At 48.7% G+C, this 14267-nt stretch overlaps 1 protein-coding gene across 1 annotated transcript in view; it reads left to right on the top strand.

The window, feature by feature from the left end:
- The window catches only part of CHN2 (chimerin 2), a 215555-nt gene that overhangs the window by 106028 nt on the left and 95260 nt on the right, over window positions 1-14267 (top strand). The window contains exon 4 of the mRNA XM_065400226.1: window positions 12719-12750. Coding sequence (XP_065256298.1) covers window positions 12719-12750 — 32 coding nt within the window. The remainder of the gene's footprint in view (window positions 1-12718; window positions 12751-14267) is intronic.

Below are 14267 nucleotides of genomic sequence, written 5' to 3'. Positions count from 1 at the left end.
GGTCAACACTTTATAATGCTGATCTGGCACAGATGATGCATGAATGGTGGAAACTGTGTTGGTCAGTTGTGAAATGCGACTGTTTCTTCTTCTTCGAATGATTACTCATGTGTATTTCCACAATAGGTGTGTGTGCTTGCCACGTGCACCGGTGTTGGAAGTTTTTCCCCTAGCAGTACCTGTAGGGGAATGCCCCTAGCGACCCCTGGAGTGGCACCTCCATGGCGTGGTATAAGGGGCGCTGCGCGCTCCCCCCACCCTCAGTTGCTTCTTGCCACCAGTGAAGGTGCTTCGGAACTGCTCTGCTCCAGCTTTGCTACAGCTCTTCCCCAGAACTCTTGTTCGTTCAGTGTATGGTACCTGTAGTTTGATTAGTTTTAGTTAGTGCGCCCGTGCCGGGGCATGCCCCGCGCCCCGGGTTTTAAGTCGTGCGACACTTGTAGGCGACCGATGCCAGTGAGTGATCTGCACACGGACTGTTTACGCTGTTTGGGTGAAACCCATCTCAGCGATCGCTGTAAGTTTTGCAAGTCGTTCAAGCCTCGGACCAAGAGAGAGAGAGAGACATTAGGCTCTAGGCCATCCTGATGGAGTTGGCGTTGACCCAGACTCCAGTGCGCCGCTTCAAGTCAGCACCAGGTACCGTGGTGTCGGTGTGCAGCTACCACCCGGCGCCATCTACCAGTTGGCACCGCTTCCCATCCACAGGCCACGCCAAGAAGGCTAAGAAGAGGCCTCCTCCGCCGCGTCACCGGAGCAAGACTGGGGGAGAGGCTAGACCCATGTTGGGCAGTCCTCAGTCCCCATCGGCCTCTAGGCCTCCAACTCAGGTCAAGCGGAGTAACCAGGCCCATTCGGAGCAGGTTTCCCCTGATGTCCGGATGCCCTCCACGCCAGAGGCCCTGCAAGTGGCTGGTACCAGGAGCACCGCCAATGTTGGCCCCGCAGTCCAGAGGCAAGCCGCCGCTGGGATCTCCGCAGTCCCCACCCCCGACTTGGTACTGGTCACAGTCGAGGGAACGTTCCCGATGCCCTTTGCCGCTCAGAGACCGTCCCATGCGTAGTCCAAGCAGGTCGCCGTCAACTCCCACCAGGTTGCCTGGCTGGGTTCCAACTGACAGAGACTCCAGGCACTGCTCCGCCTCGAGGAGCGGACACTGATGGGACCGAGGTAGACGCCGCTGAAGGTCCTCGTCTCAGAGGGGCTATCGTAGCCAGTCGTGACACAAACGTTGATGCCATTCCTGTTTGTCATCTTGCTCCAGGACCTCGCCATGGCACCGCTCCCGCAGCCCCAGGCATCGATCACCGTCATCTTGTCATTGCGGAGCAGCAGCTACCAGCAGTACCATTCCTCCATGTCGGGATCACAGTCTTGTGGTTGGCACTGCTCCCAGCACCGCCACTCCTCCAGGTCCAGGGACAGCGGCAGGTTGTACATCAGCCCAGCCTACCTTCGTAGTCGTCCATCGATGGGTCAGGCCAGCCAGGCCGAACAGCCTGCTCTGCCAGTGCCACTGCCGGTGCAATGGCACCGGGCTCCGTGGCCGGCACAGTGGGGGCTCGCTCGGTGGCCGGAGCCTGAGAACGGCCGTCGGCCTCCCTCTCCCAGCCTCCAAGGAAGGAGTTGGTGGAACGTGCACCTTCAGCACTGTGCCCAGAGAGCGACCAGGTGGTGGATTCTCCGGTGTCGGTGGACAAGCAAAGTACTGTGCCTGCCTCCTCACCCTCCCCTGATGAGGCGATTATGGCCCCTCCTCCCTCCGTCCCGCAGGAGGACTCTAAAGCCCACCAGGAACTATTGAAAAGGGTGGCGTCAAACCTGAACCTTCAGGCAGAGGAGGTGGAGGAGCCCTCGGACTCCCTTTTTAACATCCTGGCCGCCTCGGCACCGGGCAGGGTGGCCTTGCCACTCCACGAAGGGGTGGCGAAAATTTCAAATGCCCTGTGGCAAACCCCGGCCTCATTGCCCCTCATCTCTAAGACAGCGGAACGCAAGTATTTTGTACCCACCCTGCTCCTAACTCCCTGGTGGTCGAATCGGTCAACCACATGGAGCGGCAGGACCAACCAGCCCCCACTCCGAAAAATAAAGATTCAAGGAGGCTGGATTTATTTGGGAGAAAAATGTATTAGTCCTTGAGCTTCCAGTTATGGGTGGCAAACCATCAGGCTCTCCTGGGCCGGTATGAGTTCAATCTGTGGGGCTCTCTGCCCAAGTTCGAGGACTCCTCCGGGAGCGTTGCAGGAAGGAGTTCAAAGCTGTGGTGGAGGAGAGTACAGCGGCTGCCAGGGCAACCCTGCAGGCAGTATCGGATGCGGCGGACACGGCTGCGCGGTCCATGGCCTCCGCGGTGTCCATGAAAAGGGCTTTGTGGCTCCTGCTGTCTGGGCTGTCCAGTGAGGTGCAGAACTCCTTGCAATACCTCCCGTTTGATGGCAAGGCCCCGTTTGTGGAACAGACGGGCATAAAACTACATGGCCTGAAAGACTCCCGTACTACATTTAAGGCCTCTATGTTCCGGCTCCAGCTAGACCTAAGTTTAAGCCATAGCAGGCTCCCACCCAGGCCACCCACTCTAAATACAAGTCCCCTTATAAAAAGTCGCGGGACTATAAGAAACGCCTGCAGAGGCAGTCTCGGTCTGCCCCCCAGCCTGTGTCTTCCAAGAGCAAACAGGCAGGGAAACGGCAGTTTTGATGGGATGCCCGGGGAAGACCTACCAGTTCACATCAGGGATCCACCCACAATAAAGCTTCCCTTCTCCAACCGGTTGTGTGTTTTTCTCCCCGAGTGGTCGCGGCTGACCTCAGACCGATGGGTCCTCAGCACCATCTCCCGGGGCTACACCCTCCAGTTTACCTCTACCCCGCCCAACCACCCTCCACCCCTGTCCCTCCGGGGGGACCCCTCTCACGAGGCCCTGCTCGAGCAGGTGGTGGGGCTGCTCCTTGGCCTAGGAGCGGTGGAAGTGGTGCCAGCGGAGTTCAAACGCAAGGGGTACTACTCCCGCTATTTCCTTATCCTGAAGACCAAAGGGGGACTCGTGCCCATCCTGGACCTGCAAGGCCCGAACCAGTATATGGTGAAGTTCAAGTTCCGCATGGTCTCCCTGGCCTCCATCATTCCCTTCCTGGGGAATGGTACGCTGCCCTCGATCTGCAGGACGCGTACTTCCACATCCATATATTCGAGGGGCACAGGCGCTTCCTCTATTTCACGGTTGGACAGGAACACTACCAATTTACGGTCCTCCCATTTGGCCTGTCCATTGCCTCCAGGAAGTATGTCTGTGGTGGCGGCCCACCTCAGGCGCCGCGGGGTCCAGATCTTCCCCTATCTGGACGACTGGCTGGTCAAGGGCAGCTCCCGGTTGCAGGTGCAGGATCACGTGGCGCCATTCTGGGCCTGTTGGTAAATGACACCAAGTCCACATTAGTCCCGGTACAACGCATAGAGTTTATCGGGGCAGTCCTGGATGCCACGTCGGCCAGAGTCTCCCTCCCACTGGACAGGTTCGAGACCCTGAAAGGGCTTATCAACACAGTCACAAGGTTTCCAGTGACAACAGCCAGAGTGTGTCTCCAGCTCTTGGATCGCATGTCGGTGTGCACATATGTGGTTCGCCACGCCAGACTCAGGATGAGGCCCCTCCAGCTCTGGTTGGCCTCGGTGTTCTCCCAGGTCAGAGACAGGATGGACAAGGTCCTCACTGTTCCCGAACCGGTGATTGCCTCCCTTTGATGGCGGTCCTCCCTGGGGAACATGCTCCACGGGGTCCCATTCAGAGGCAGGCCCCCATTGATGGAATGTCCGTCGCATTGGACCTGGGTTGGGGAGCCCATGTGGGAGACCTTCAGACCCAAGGTCTGTGGTCTGCGCAGGACCTGGCCCTCCACATAAACGTCAAGAAGCTCAGGACGGTGCAGCTGGCGTGCATGGCCTTCCGCTCACACCTGGAGGGCCGGGTGGTCAGGATTCTCATGGACAACACGGCCTCGACGTTTTACATCAACAGGCAAGGCAGGGCCCGATCCTCTGCCTAGAAGCCCTCAAGCTGTGGGACTTCTGTATAGCCCACGACATTTGCCTACAGGCCTACCACCTACCCGGAACTCATGGGCGGATCGCCTGAGCCAAGACTTCTCCTCTCAGCACGAGTGGTCTCTTCACCCAGAGGTGGTGCACAGACTTGTCCAAGTGTGGGGAACTCCCCAGGTGGACCTGTTTGTGACTCGACAGAACCGTCGCTGTCCCTGGTTCTGCTCCGGGGGGGCCTGGGATGGGGCGCTATCTCCGATGCCTTCCTCCTATCCTGGTCAGGCCAGTTTCTCTATGCCGTCCCCCCGTTCCTGCTGATTGGCAAAGTCCTGGAAAAGATAAAGATGGACAGGGCCTGGGTCCTCCCGATTGCCCCGGCATGGCCCAGGCAGCATTGGTACACCCTCACACTGCCCCACCGTGGCCGTTACCATCCTGCCCGGACCTGCTCTCCCAGGACCAGGGCCGCCTCCTCCACCCCAACCTAGCGGCACTCCACCTCACGGCGTGGCTGCTCAATGGTTAGGCTGGGAGGAAAGGATGTGCTCGGAAGGGGTTCAGCACGTTCTCTTGGAAAGCAGGCAACCGTCCACGCACTGAGCCTACTTGGCAAAGTGGTCTCGGTTTTCCCGATGGGCGGCTGAGTGGGGCATTTCCCCCGTGGCTGCCCCAATCCAGCTCATTTTGGACTACCTACTTCACCTTAGAGCCCAGGGCCTGGCGCCCTTGTCCGTCAAGGTGCACTTGGCAGCCATATCGGCCTTTCACCCGCCAGTGCAGGGGCACACGGTATTCTCCCATGCCATGACTGGCCGATTCCTTAAGGGATTGGATCGTCTCTTCCCGTATGTTAGGCCCCCAGTCCCGCAGTGGGACGTGAATTTGGTGCTGGCCCGGCTGACGGGTCCCCCGTTTGAGCCGCTAGCTACGTGCTCCTGGTCACACCACTCGTGGAAGGTGGCCTTCCTGGTGGCGGTCACGTCGGCTAGGCAGGTCTCGGAACTCAGGGCCCTGACCTCCGAGCCCCCATATACGGTGTTCCATAAGGATAAGGTCCAGCTCCGCCCACATCCTTCATTCCTCCCGAAGGTGGTCTCCGTCTACCACATGGGTCAGGACATTTTCCTGCCAGTCCTCTGCCCCAAGCCCCGGGCGTCCAGTGAGGAGCGCCACCTCCACATGCTGGATGTGAGACGAGCTCTGGCTTTTTACCTGGAATGGACTAAGCCGTTCAGGAAGTCTTCACAGCTGTTCATCCCTCAGCCGAACGAATGAGGGGTCGGCCGATCTCCACTCAGCGGCTCTCCAACTGGATCACCTCGTGCATCCGTACCTGTTATGACCTGGCGGGAATCCCTCCACTGTCAATTGGAGGGCACGCTCGACTAGGGCGCAAGCCTCTTCGACTGCCTTTTTAGCCCATGTCCCCATTCAGGACATTTGCAGGGCTGCCACATGGTCTTCATTTCACACATTCACTTCGCATTATGCGATCATCTCCCAGATTAGGGAAGACGCCGGGTTCGGCAGGGCTGTGCTCCGTCCTGAGAGTTTGTGAACTCCTTCCCACCTCCAGCAGATATTGCTTGGAATCACCTCTTGTGGAATACACATAAGCAATCACTTGAAGAAGAAAAGACAGTTAGTTACCTTTTCCGCAGCTGGTTTTCTTCAAGATGTGTTGCTCATGTCTGAGGGTGCGGGGAGCGCACAGCACCATGGAAGTGCCCCTTATACAGCACCATGGAAGTGCCACTCCAGGGGTCGCTAGGGGCGCTCCCCTACGGGTACTGCTAGGGGAAAAACTTCCGACACCAGTGCACATGGTGAGTACGCACACCTATTGTGGAATAGACATGAGCAACACATCTCAAAGAACACCAGTTATGGAAAAGGTAACTGTCTTTTCCATAGAGAAACTGTGGAAAAGTATGTTGTGGCGCCAATGGAGATGGTGAGAGCGTTCTTCTCTGCTGTGATTTCTGTGAAGTCCAAGTAAGCAGAATGGTCCTCAAAGTGAGCTTGTTTATTTTGGGCTCATTCACATCAGGTGGGGAAACGTAACCCCAGTCTGAGTTTCAGTCAGTCTTGCTCACTGAGATATATGGAACTTCCCTTGAAGTTGATGCACAAATTTCAGATAGTACAAAATATTACTACAAGATTCCTCAGGAATGTAAACCTGTGCTCCATACACATCACTGGCTTCCTGTTTGTTCACAGGTGTACGCCAAGGTGTTGATTTTGATCTATAAATTCTAATATGATATAGCTCTTAGTTACCTTGAAACCTCCAATCTTGTCATGCTCATTCCTGGCGGCTGAAATCAATGAGGATCTTCTCAGTGATAGGCCATAGATTGATATAGCTGCAGTAGAACATTTTCAGCAGCTAGGTCATCATGTCTGCAATGTGATTTCCTCACTGGTCTGACAGAACCTGAGTTTATGGGCCCTCAGGATAGGTTGCAAGATCTGTCTGTCTATTCAGGTTCCTGTCTAAAGAAATGGCCTGGCAGTAGTTGAGTGTCTGAGGTTTGTGGAGGTATTTTTAGGTTGATTGTGTCATTCTAGTGTGTTACGTTCTTGAAAATGATCCTGAGATTCTACAGACAACTGGAACTCATGCAGCGGGGCTGGGCCTGTAATTGTGAATTACGCGCTATTGATTATTGTGTAGCAGAGGCCACCCATACTGGTTATATAAGAACTCAGCAAATGCTGGTCAGTGTTTTCGCAACACAACAGCTGCCTGGCTCTTTATCCGCTAGGTGCAGTGCTTCATTTGTGGGATAAAGACTGACACGGCTTCAGTTGAACCGGAGTCTGTTGTGAGTGTTATCGTGTCCCATGCTGACTAGCCACTGCGTCCACCTAAGAGGTTGTATTCAGGGGTTTCGCATGCACCTGGGGCCACATTCTGATACCCTTACTCAGGTTGAGTAGCAAATTATCAGAGTCTGGCCCATAGGTTTATTAAGATCCTCCAAGAAGAAAGGTGCTATATGTCATAGTTCAGGGCAATTGCACATGTATTTCCCCTCCATGGTCCACCAAGGGCACCAATTCTAGGCCATCACCTCTCTTGGGTGGAGACTCACCTCTCTCTCTCTCTCTCTCTTTCCCCTCCCCCCCACCCCCGACCAGGATTTTTCCAGGCTGCACAGTTCCCTAACTACATTATGTTACTCCCAGAAAGCCAGAATGCCTAAACAGACTAGTGTCTTTGCTTTCTGTTTGAAGGCTATGAACAGCTGTAATAGCCAGCGGTCACAAGCTCCAAATAGTCCTTTATAAGCAAGCACACTTATTCTTAAGATGAAGGCACTAGGGAAAAAACATAAAAAGCAAAGTTCCTGTATACATGCGAAAAGCTCACCAGAGGACACGCATCAGTCTTATGGGGCCTCGATCGGCCAAAGTCCTTCCAACCCTTCCCAGGAAGGAATAGGGTCCACCATGGGCAGGAAGTCCTGTCCATTTGCTGGATCAGAAAGCAGGCCCTGAGTCAGTTTAAACTCAGGCTATTTATCCAAAAGTCCCTTGGGTTTTTTGTCTGTTGGTCTCTGGAAAATCCAGTTTGACTAATATACGTGAGTGTCTCCAGGTAGGAGTACTTCTCTAGAGGTTTACTACCCAAGTGAATTTGCCTAATCACCTCATGCTGTTCTTAGTTCCTGGAAGAGCTGTGGTCACTCTCCCCGATGGAATTACATACAGTCCCTGGCCCACAATGGTACATAAATTTAATACAATAAGATCTCACAAAGATATTGCAGGAAATTGCCATGTCTGTCACACTATGTAAATGCAAAATATGTTGCCATCCTTCTCTCATTATCAGAATTACATTATTTTGAGATTTACTTTTCTCTAGTTTTATGCTTAGGTGCATGGGTGGCGTGTGAACACCCCTTTCGGGGAGGCTAGCTCACCTGGCCCCCACCCCTTCCACCTGATTCCCCCTCCCCCTCTTCCCCTCTCCCTTCTCCCCACACCGTGGCCAGAGAAGCCCTGGCTGAACCGCCCCGAGCACTGCCCAACCGCCCCAGCTGCCCTGATCCCCGAGCTGCTGCCCATCCCAGCTGTCCCAAACCCCAGGCTGCCAGCTGGCCTGAGCACCTGCCCGAACCACCCCAAGCTGACGGCCGGACAAACCCTGAGCTCCAGGCCTCTGGCCCGAGCTGAGCTCCCGCCGGCTTCGGGGAGATGGGGAGCAAGGGCAGGGCCACGTCCCGGGTTAGGGGAGTCTTAGGCTACGTCCTCACTACAGGGGGGGGGGTTGATTTAAGATATGCAAATTCAGCTAGACGAATAGCGTAGCTGAATTCGATGTATCGGAGCCGACTTACCCTGCTGTGAGGACGGCGGCAAATCGACCTCCGTGGCTCCCCCGTCGACGGCGCTTACTCCTACCTCCGCTGGTGGAGTAGAAGTGTCGATTCGGGGATCGATTGACGCGTCCCAACGAGACGCGATAATTCGATCCCCGAGAGATCGATTTCTACCCGCCGATTCAGGCGGGTAGTGTAGACCTCCCCTGGCCTACTATACCTGCTGCCCATGCTTAAGTGTATGTATATATGGTTTCACATGAGCAGGTTTGAATGGTAAATATTTAACAAAAGAAACTCAACATCCTGCACATTTCTGTATTTTGCTGGTTACTTTAATTTAATAAGGGTAATGCCTCCCCCCTACTCCCTTCTTTCCCTTTCATTTAACCCCTGTCTGCAATCTCATCAGAAATGAGCTAGGGAGGTTAAAACCAAAATTCTAACTAAAAAGAACAGGAGTACTTGTGGCACCTTAGAGACTAACAAATGTATTAGAGCATAAGCTTTCGTGGGCTACAACCCACTTCTTCAGATGCATATAGAGTGAAACATATATTGAGGAGATATATATACACACATACAGAGAGCATGAACAGGTGGGAGTTGTCTTACCAACTCTGAGAGGCCAATTAAGTAAGAGAAAAAAAACTTTTGAAGTGATAATCAAGATAGCTCAGTACAGACAGTTTGATAAGAAGCAAGTGTGAAAATACTTACAAGGGGAGATAGATTCAATGTTTGTAATGGCTCAGCCATTCCCAGTCTTTATTTAATCCTGAGTTGATTGTGTCTAGTTTGCATATCAATTCCAGCTCAGCAGTCTCTCGTTGCAGTCTGTTTTTGAAGTTTTTCTGTTTTAAGATAGCCACCCGCAGGTCTGTCATAGAATGGCCAGACAGGTTAAAGTGTTCTCCCACTGGTTTTTGAGTATTATGATTCCTGATGTCAGATTTGTGTCCATTAATTCTTTTGCGTAGAGACTGTCCGGTTTGGCCAATGTACATGGCAGAGGGGCATTGCTGGCACATGATGGCATATATCACATTGGTAGATGTGCAGGTGAACGAGCCCCTGATGGTATGGCTGATGTGATTAGGCCCTATGATGATGTCACTTGAATAGATATGTGGACAGAGTTGGCATCGGGCTTTGTTACAAGGATAGGTTCCTGGGTCAGTGTTTTTGTTCAGTGATGTGTGGTTGCTGGTGAGTATTTGCTTTAGGTTGGGGGGTTGTCTGTAAGCGAGGACAGGTCTGTCTCCCAAGATCTGTGAGAGTAAAGGATCATCTTTCAGGATAGGTTGTAGATCTCTGATGATGCGCTGGAGAGGTTTTAGCTGGGGGCTGAAGGTGACAGCTAGTGGTGTTCTGTTATTTTCTTTGTTGGCCCTGTCTTGTAGGAGGTGACTTCTGGGTACTCGTCTGGCTCTGTCAATCTGTTTTTTCACTTCAGCAGGTGGGTATTGTGGTTTTAAGAATGCTTGATAGAGATCTTGTAGGTGCTTGTCTCTATCTGAGGGATTGGAGCAAATGCGGTTATATCTTAGAGCTTGGCTGTAGACAATGGATCGTGTGGTGTGTCCTGGATGGAAGCTGGAGGCATGTAGGTAAGTGTAGCGGTCAGTAGGTTTCCGGTATAGGGTGGTATTTATGTGACCATCGCTTATTAGCACAGTAGTGTCCAGGAAATGGACCGCTTGTGTGGATTGATCTAGGCTGAGGTTGATGGTGGGATGGAAATTATTGAAATCATGGTGGAATTCCTCAAGGGCTTCTTTTCCATGGGTCCAGATGATGAAGATGTCATCAATGTAGCGCAAGTAGAGTAGGGGCGTTAGGGGACGAGAGCTAAGGAAGCTAAGGAAGCGTTGTTCTAAGTCAGCCATAAAAATGTTGGCATACTGTGGGGCCATGCGGGTACCCATAGCAGTGCCGCTGACTTGAAGGTATATATTGTTCCCAAATGTGAAATAGTTGTGGGTGCTCACCCACAACTATTTCACATTTGGGAACAATATATACCTTCAAGTCAGCGGCACTGCTATGGGTACCCGCATGGCCCCACAGTATGCCAACATTTTTATGGCTGACTTAGAACAACGCTTCCTTAGCTCTCGTCCCCTAACGCCCCTACTCTACTTGTACCTACTCCCACCTGTTCATGCTCTCTGTATGTGTGTATATATATCTCCTCAATATATGTTTCACTCTATATGCATCCGAAGAAGTGGGTTGTAGCCCACGAAAGCTTATGCTCTAATAAATTTGTTAGTCTCTAAGGTGCCACAAGTACTCCTGTTCTTTTTGCGGATACAGACTAACACGGCTGCTACTCTGAAACCTGTCAAAATTCTAAATGGCAATCCTGCTAAAAATTCTCTGACCATCTGCACTGTTTAAACAAGATGTGTATGTATGTGTCTAGAAATTGAAAACCTGTGCTCAGATGTGCCTCAGATTTTGCTCTGGGTTCAATCTACGAGATTATTCTCTTTCTTTTATTCCTGCTTCTCAAATATCCAAATTACTCTGCTCTGTTGTAGCAATTTACTGTTCTGAGGTAGGGGATTCAAGGGCTTGATACTGCTGTTGGACTATTGAAAGGAAGTAATTTCTAACACTAATTTCTTTATATCATGTCTGAGATGCCTAGCCTCTGTGACCTCAGGGTACCAGGTCAGACATCTCAGTACAGCAGTGTATGGATTATTGCACCAGCAGAAAATTACTTTTTCCGTAATTTCATATATTTGTTATTTGGAAGTATGGTGCTGGCTTCCGGTGCACAATAGAGCTCATTTGGAAAAAAAATAGAGCTTATTTGATTTTTATTTTAAGTTTACAAGCCTACATTCTGGTTCCAGTTGGATTTTTCATGCCATATAAGAGGGAAGTGTCAAAGGCTACAGCCAAAGATCATAGCTGGAGAGAAATTATAGTGCCAGTCATGTAAAAAAAAAAAAAAAAAAATCCAGCTGTATAAAATATCCTCTGAGGATTTTCTTAACACACTATAGATAAATTCAGGTAATAAGTGGGCAGTAAAAAATTGACATTTTATAAATTAATATTCAAAAAGAAAATATTTTTCTATAAATGTTGAGCAAACAAACAAAACCCTTGAGTATGAAACCTTGGAAAGAAGTGCCCCCTGCTGGTGTAGTGTTTTTCACTTGTAAACTACTGAAAAATGAGTGTGTACTTCAGGGTTCTCTGGTGCTTCTTATGCTGCATCATATTTCTGCTGTCTCCACAAAGTCTAAGATAAACTATTTTGTAAATCTGTTCTTTTTGTCTGTATATAAACCAAGTCCATGAACTTTGAGGATTGAGGATTTTTAACTTCATGTAACTTTTTTTGTGGAACTCAATACCTAGTATACACCACACAGTGGAACATTCAGAGAGTAATACTAAACCAGTTTGTTTACAGTTGGTAAAGAAAGTCAGAACTGAAATCGGATCCTTCTCATTATACAGAGCTACCATACAGTTGTCTGTGGATCGCATGCTGAAATTGAGACTATGTAATAATTCAGATAAAACAGGCAATTAAATAATACAAACGATTAAAACAAAGGCTTTAGATAAATTAAGGCCCCCCAGCTCAGAGTTCATTGCAGGATTGCAGCCTGAGTGGTAAACCAACATGTCAGAATATTTGAAGTTTGAGTATAGGCGTGTTACTCTACTAGGGCTTGGTCCAAAGCCATTTGAAATAATTGGAAGTCTTTCCATTGACTTCAGCAGTGTACTTCAGATCAGGCTCATGCTTTGCTGAGACACTAGGAATTTCAGACCAGAATTAAATCTATAAACCCTGGTGGGTTTTTTGTTTTGTTGGGGTTTTTTAAAACCTTCTGAGAACATTAAATTTTTCAGCTTTAGACATTTGCCATTTATAGGCAACAATGTCTGAGAAACAGCACAGGATAAAAATAGTCTTATTATGTAGTATAAATAATAGATGAGAGAAAAAATAGTAAATTATTCTTCATCTGTTTGATCACATCTAATACAATTGACTCATGTTGCCCCATTTGTTTCACCATTCACTATATTTATAGTCATCACAAATTCATGAAAATAAAACCGCTTATTTTTATTTTTTATTTTATTTTTCACCATATGTTCTCTGTGTACTATAACTTCAGATTAACATAACTTCACGTACCATGGTGCTCTTGTTTATCTTTTTTTGATAGCTTAAGCATATGCTCTGAATTTGATGCTGCAGTCTTCATTGATGATTGGTATTTCATTTGCTTGACTTTTATTTTAACGTTACTGGTGTAATTTTGAGTATATTGTTGATATTTTTCTTTCTTTTCACATTTAGGTGGAGAACCGACCAAAATATTATGGAAGAGAGTATGTATTATACTATTCTATTTTTAATTATTTGATAAATAATCACTTGAGGTATCATGCATTCCTTTTGAAATTATTAATACAGAAATAACAATACCATCGTGGAGGTGTTATGACAAAATATTTCATTTCACTTTCCATAATCCTAGCATGAAAATGTTTTGAATGTCTAATATTCCAGTTGCACATAGATTCATTATTGTTGCCCAACAGTGCATGGCCTGTACCATCACTTCAGCATGTATGTCAACTAGAGTAGGTCAAAACCATGGATGGTGACTAAAAACAAATCTGGGGTTATTTGAGGAAGAACGGTTCAGATTGTTTCAGCTCTCCCATCCTTGATCTTTTTTCGGCTATAACTTATAACCCCCTATTAGTTTTACTGTTTTTCTCAATCTCGTTCCTCCTATTCTTCCTTCTTTTTGATGTGTGCTTACTGTACTTTCTTCTCACTGATACCCGGTATTACAGTGTCAGTGAGACTATGAGACTGCTTCAGGTCTAAAGGCTGCCTTACCCTATGGGCATACGAGGCCTGAAATGGTGTCCAGTGCAAGGAAGGGAAAAGGGCAGGCAACTCCGAGGCCTCAAAAGAGGGACTCCATTCTCCCACTGTGCAGTGGGAGTGTTATCTCCAAATGGCTTGTATGTACATTGACCCAGAGCCCTGTATAGATAGTGTTCAAGGGCCACAGCCATTGTTACAGCTCGTTCGAGACCCTTTACTTGAACTGTGTGCATAGAATGAGAATTTCCCCTTTAATATGGTACTTTTCTGAGGCCTGCTGTTTAGCTTGCAATAAGGATTAACTATATAATTTCATTTTTAAGGGTTTTTTCACACCCAGGGCATAGCAGCTGTCAAACTATCAAAGAGCTCCTAATTATTATAGTTGCATTTTTAAAATATAACCTGTGACAATAGGGAATTCAGTCATAGCCACTCGAGTACAGTAGAGTTTGAAAGACAGCACCTAGCTAATTGAACCACCATGCTTTCTAGCTCTAGATCTTTTAAAACTATTATCACTGTCTTTTGTCCAATGAACTGGTTGTTATTGATAGTGTGTGTATTACAGCTAAGAGCCTAAACTCATTCTTGTTAACTGGACTTGTTTGACATTAATGACAGTGAATTTATTAATAAAGATGCATTTAAATTGTGTAATTTTAGAGATGTTCATTCTAATTGGCTGTAGTAGAAAATGCCCGTGGTTCATCAGCATAGTAGGAAAGTCCAAATCAATCATAATTTTAAAAAGGAAGTATGCCTAGTAATGCTTTGGAAAGGTCACCTAGAACCTAATGCTTCTAACATGTATTCAATATGAAAAAGTGACAAGTGCAATTGCTGTTCAGTTCTCTTTACATCTAAAATGTTTTTCCTCTTCTTTTTCCCTACCAAACCAGAGGCAGCATTTTAAACCTACCATTTCCGACGTATTATGTCAGAAAAAAGACAATGCTTAGGGCTAGAAGTTTTTAACATATTTACTGTATTTTTAGACAGCAGC

Source organism: Emys orbicularis, chromosome 2, assembly GCF_028017835.1.
Source record: "Emys orbicularis isolate rEmyOrb1 chromosome 2, rEmyOrb1.hap1, whole genome shotgun sequence".
Lineage (NCBI taxonomy): Eukaryota > Metazoa > Chordata > Testudines > Emydidae > Emys > Emys orbicularis.
Note: the sequence above shows the minus strand (reverse complement) of the source record. Positions and strands in the feature narration are given on the sequence as shown.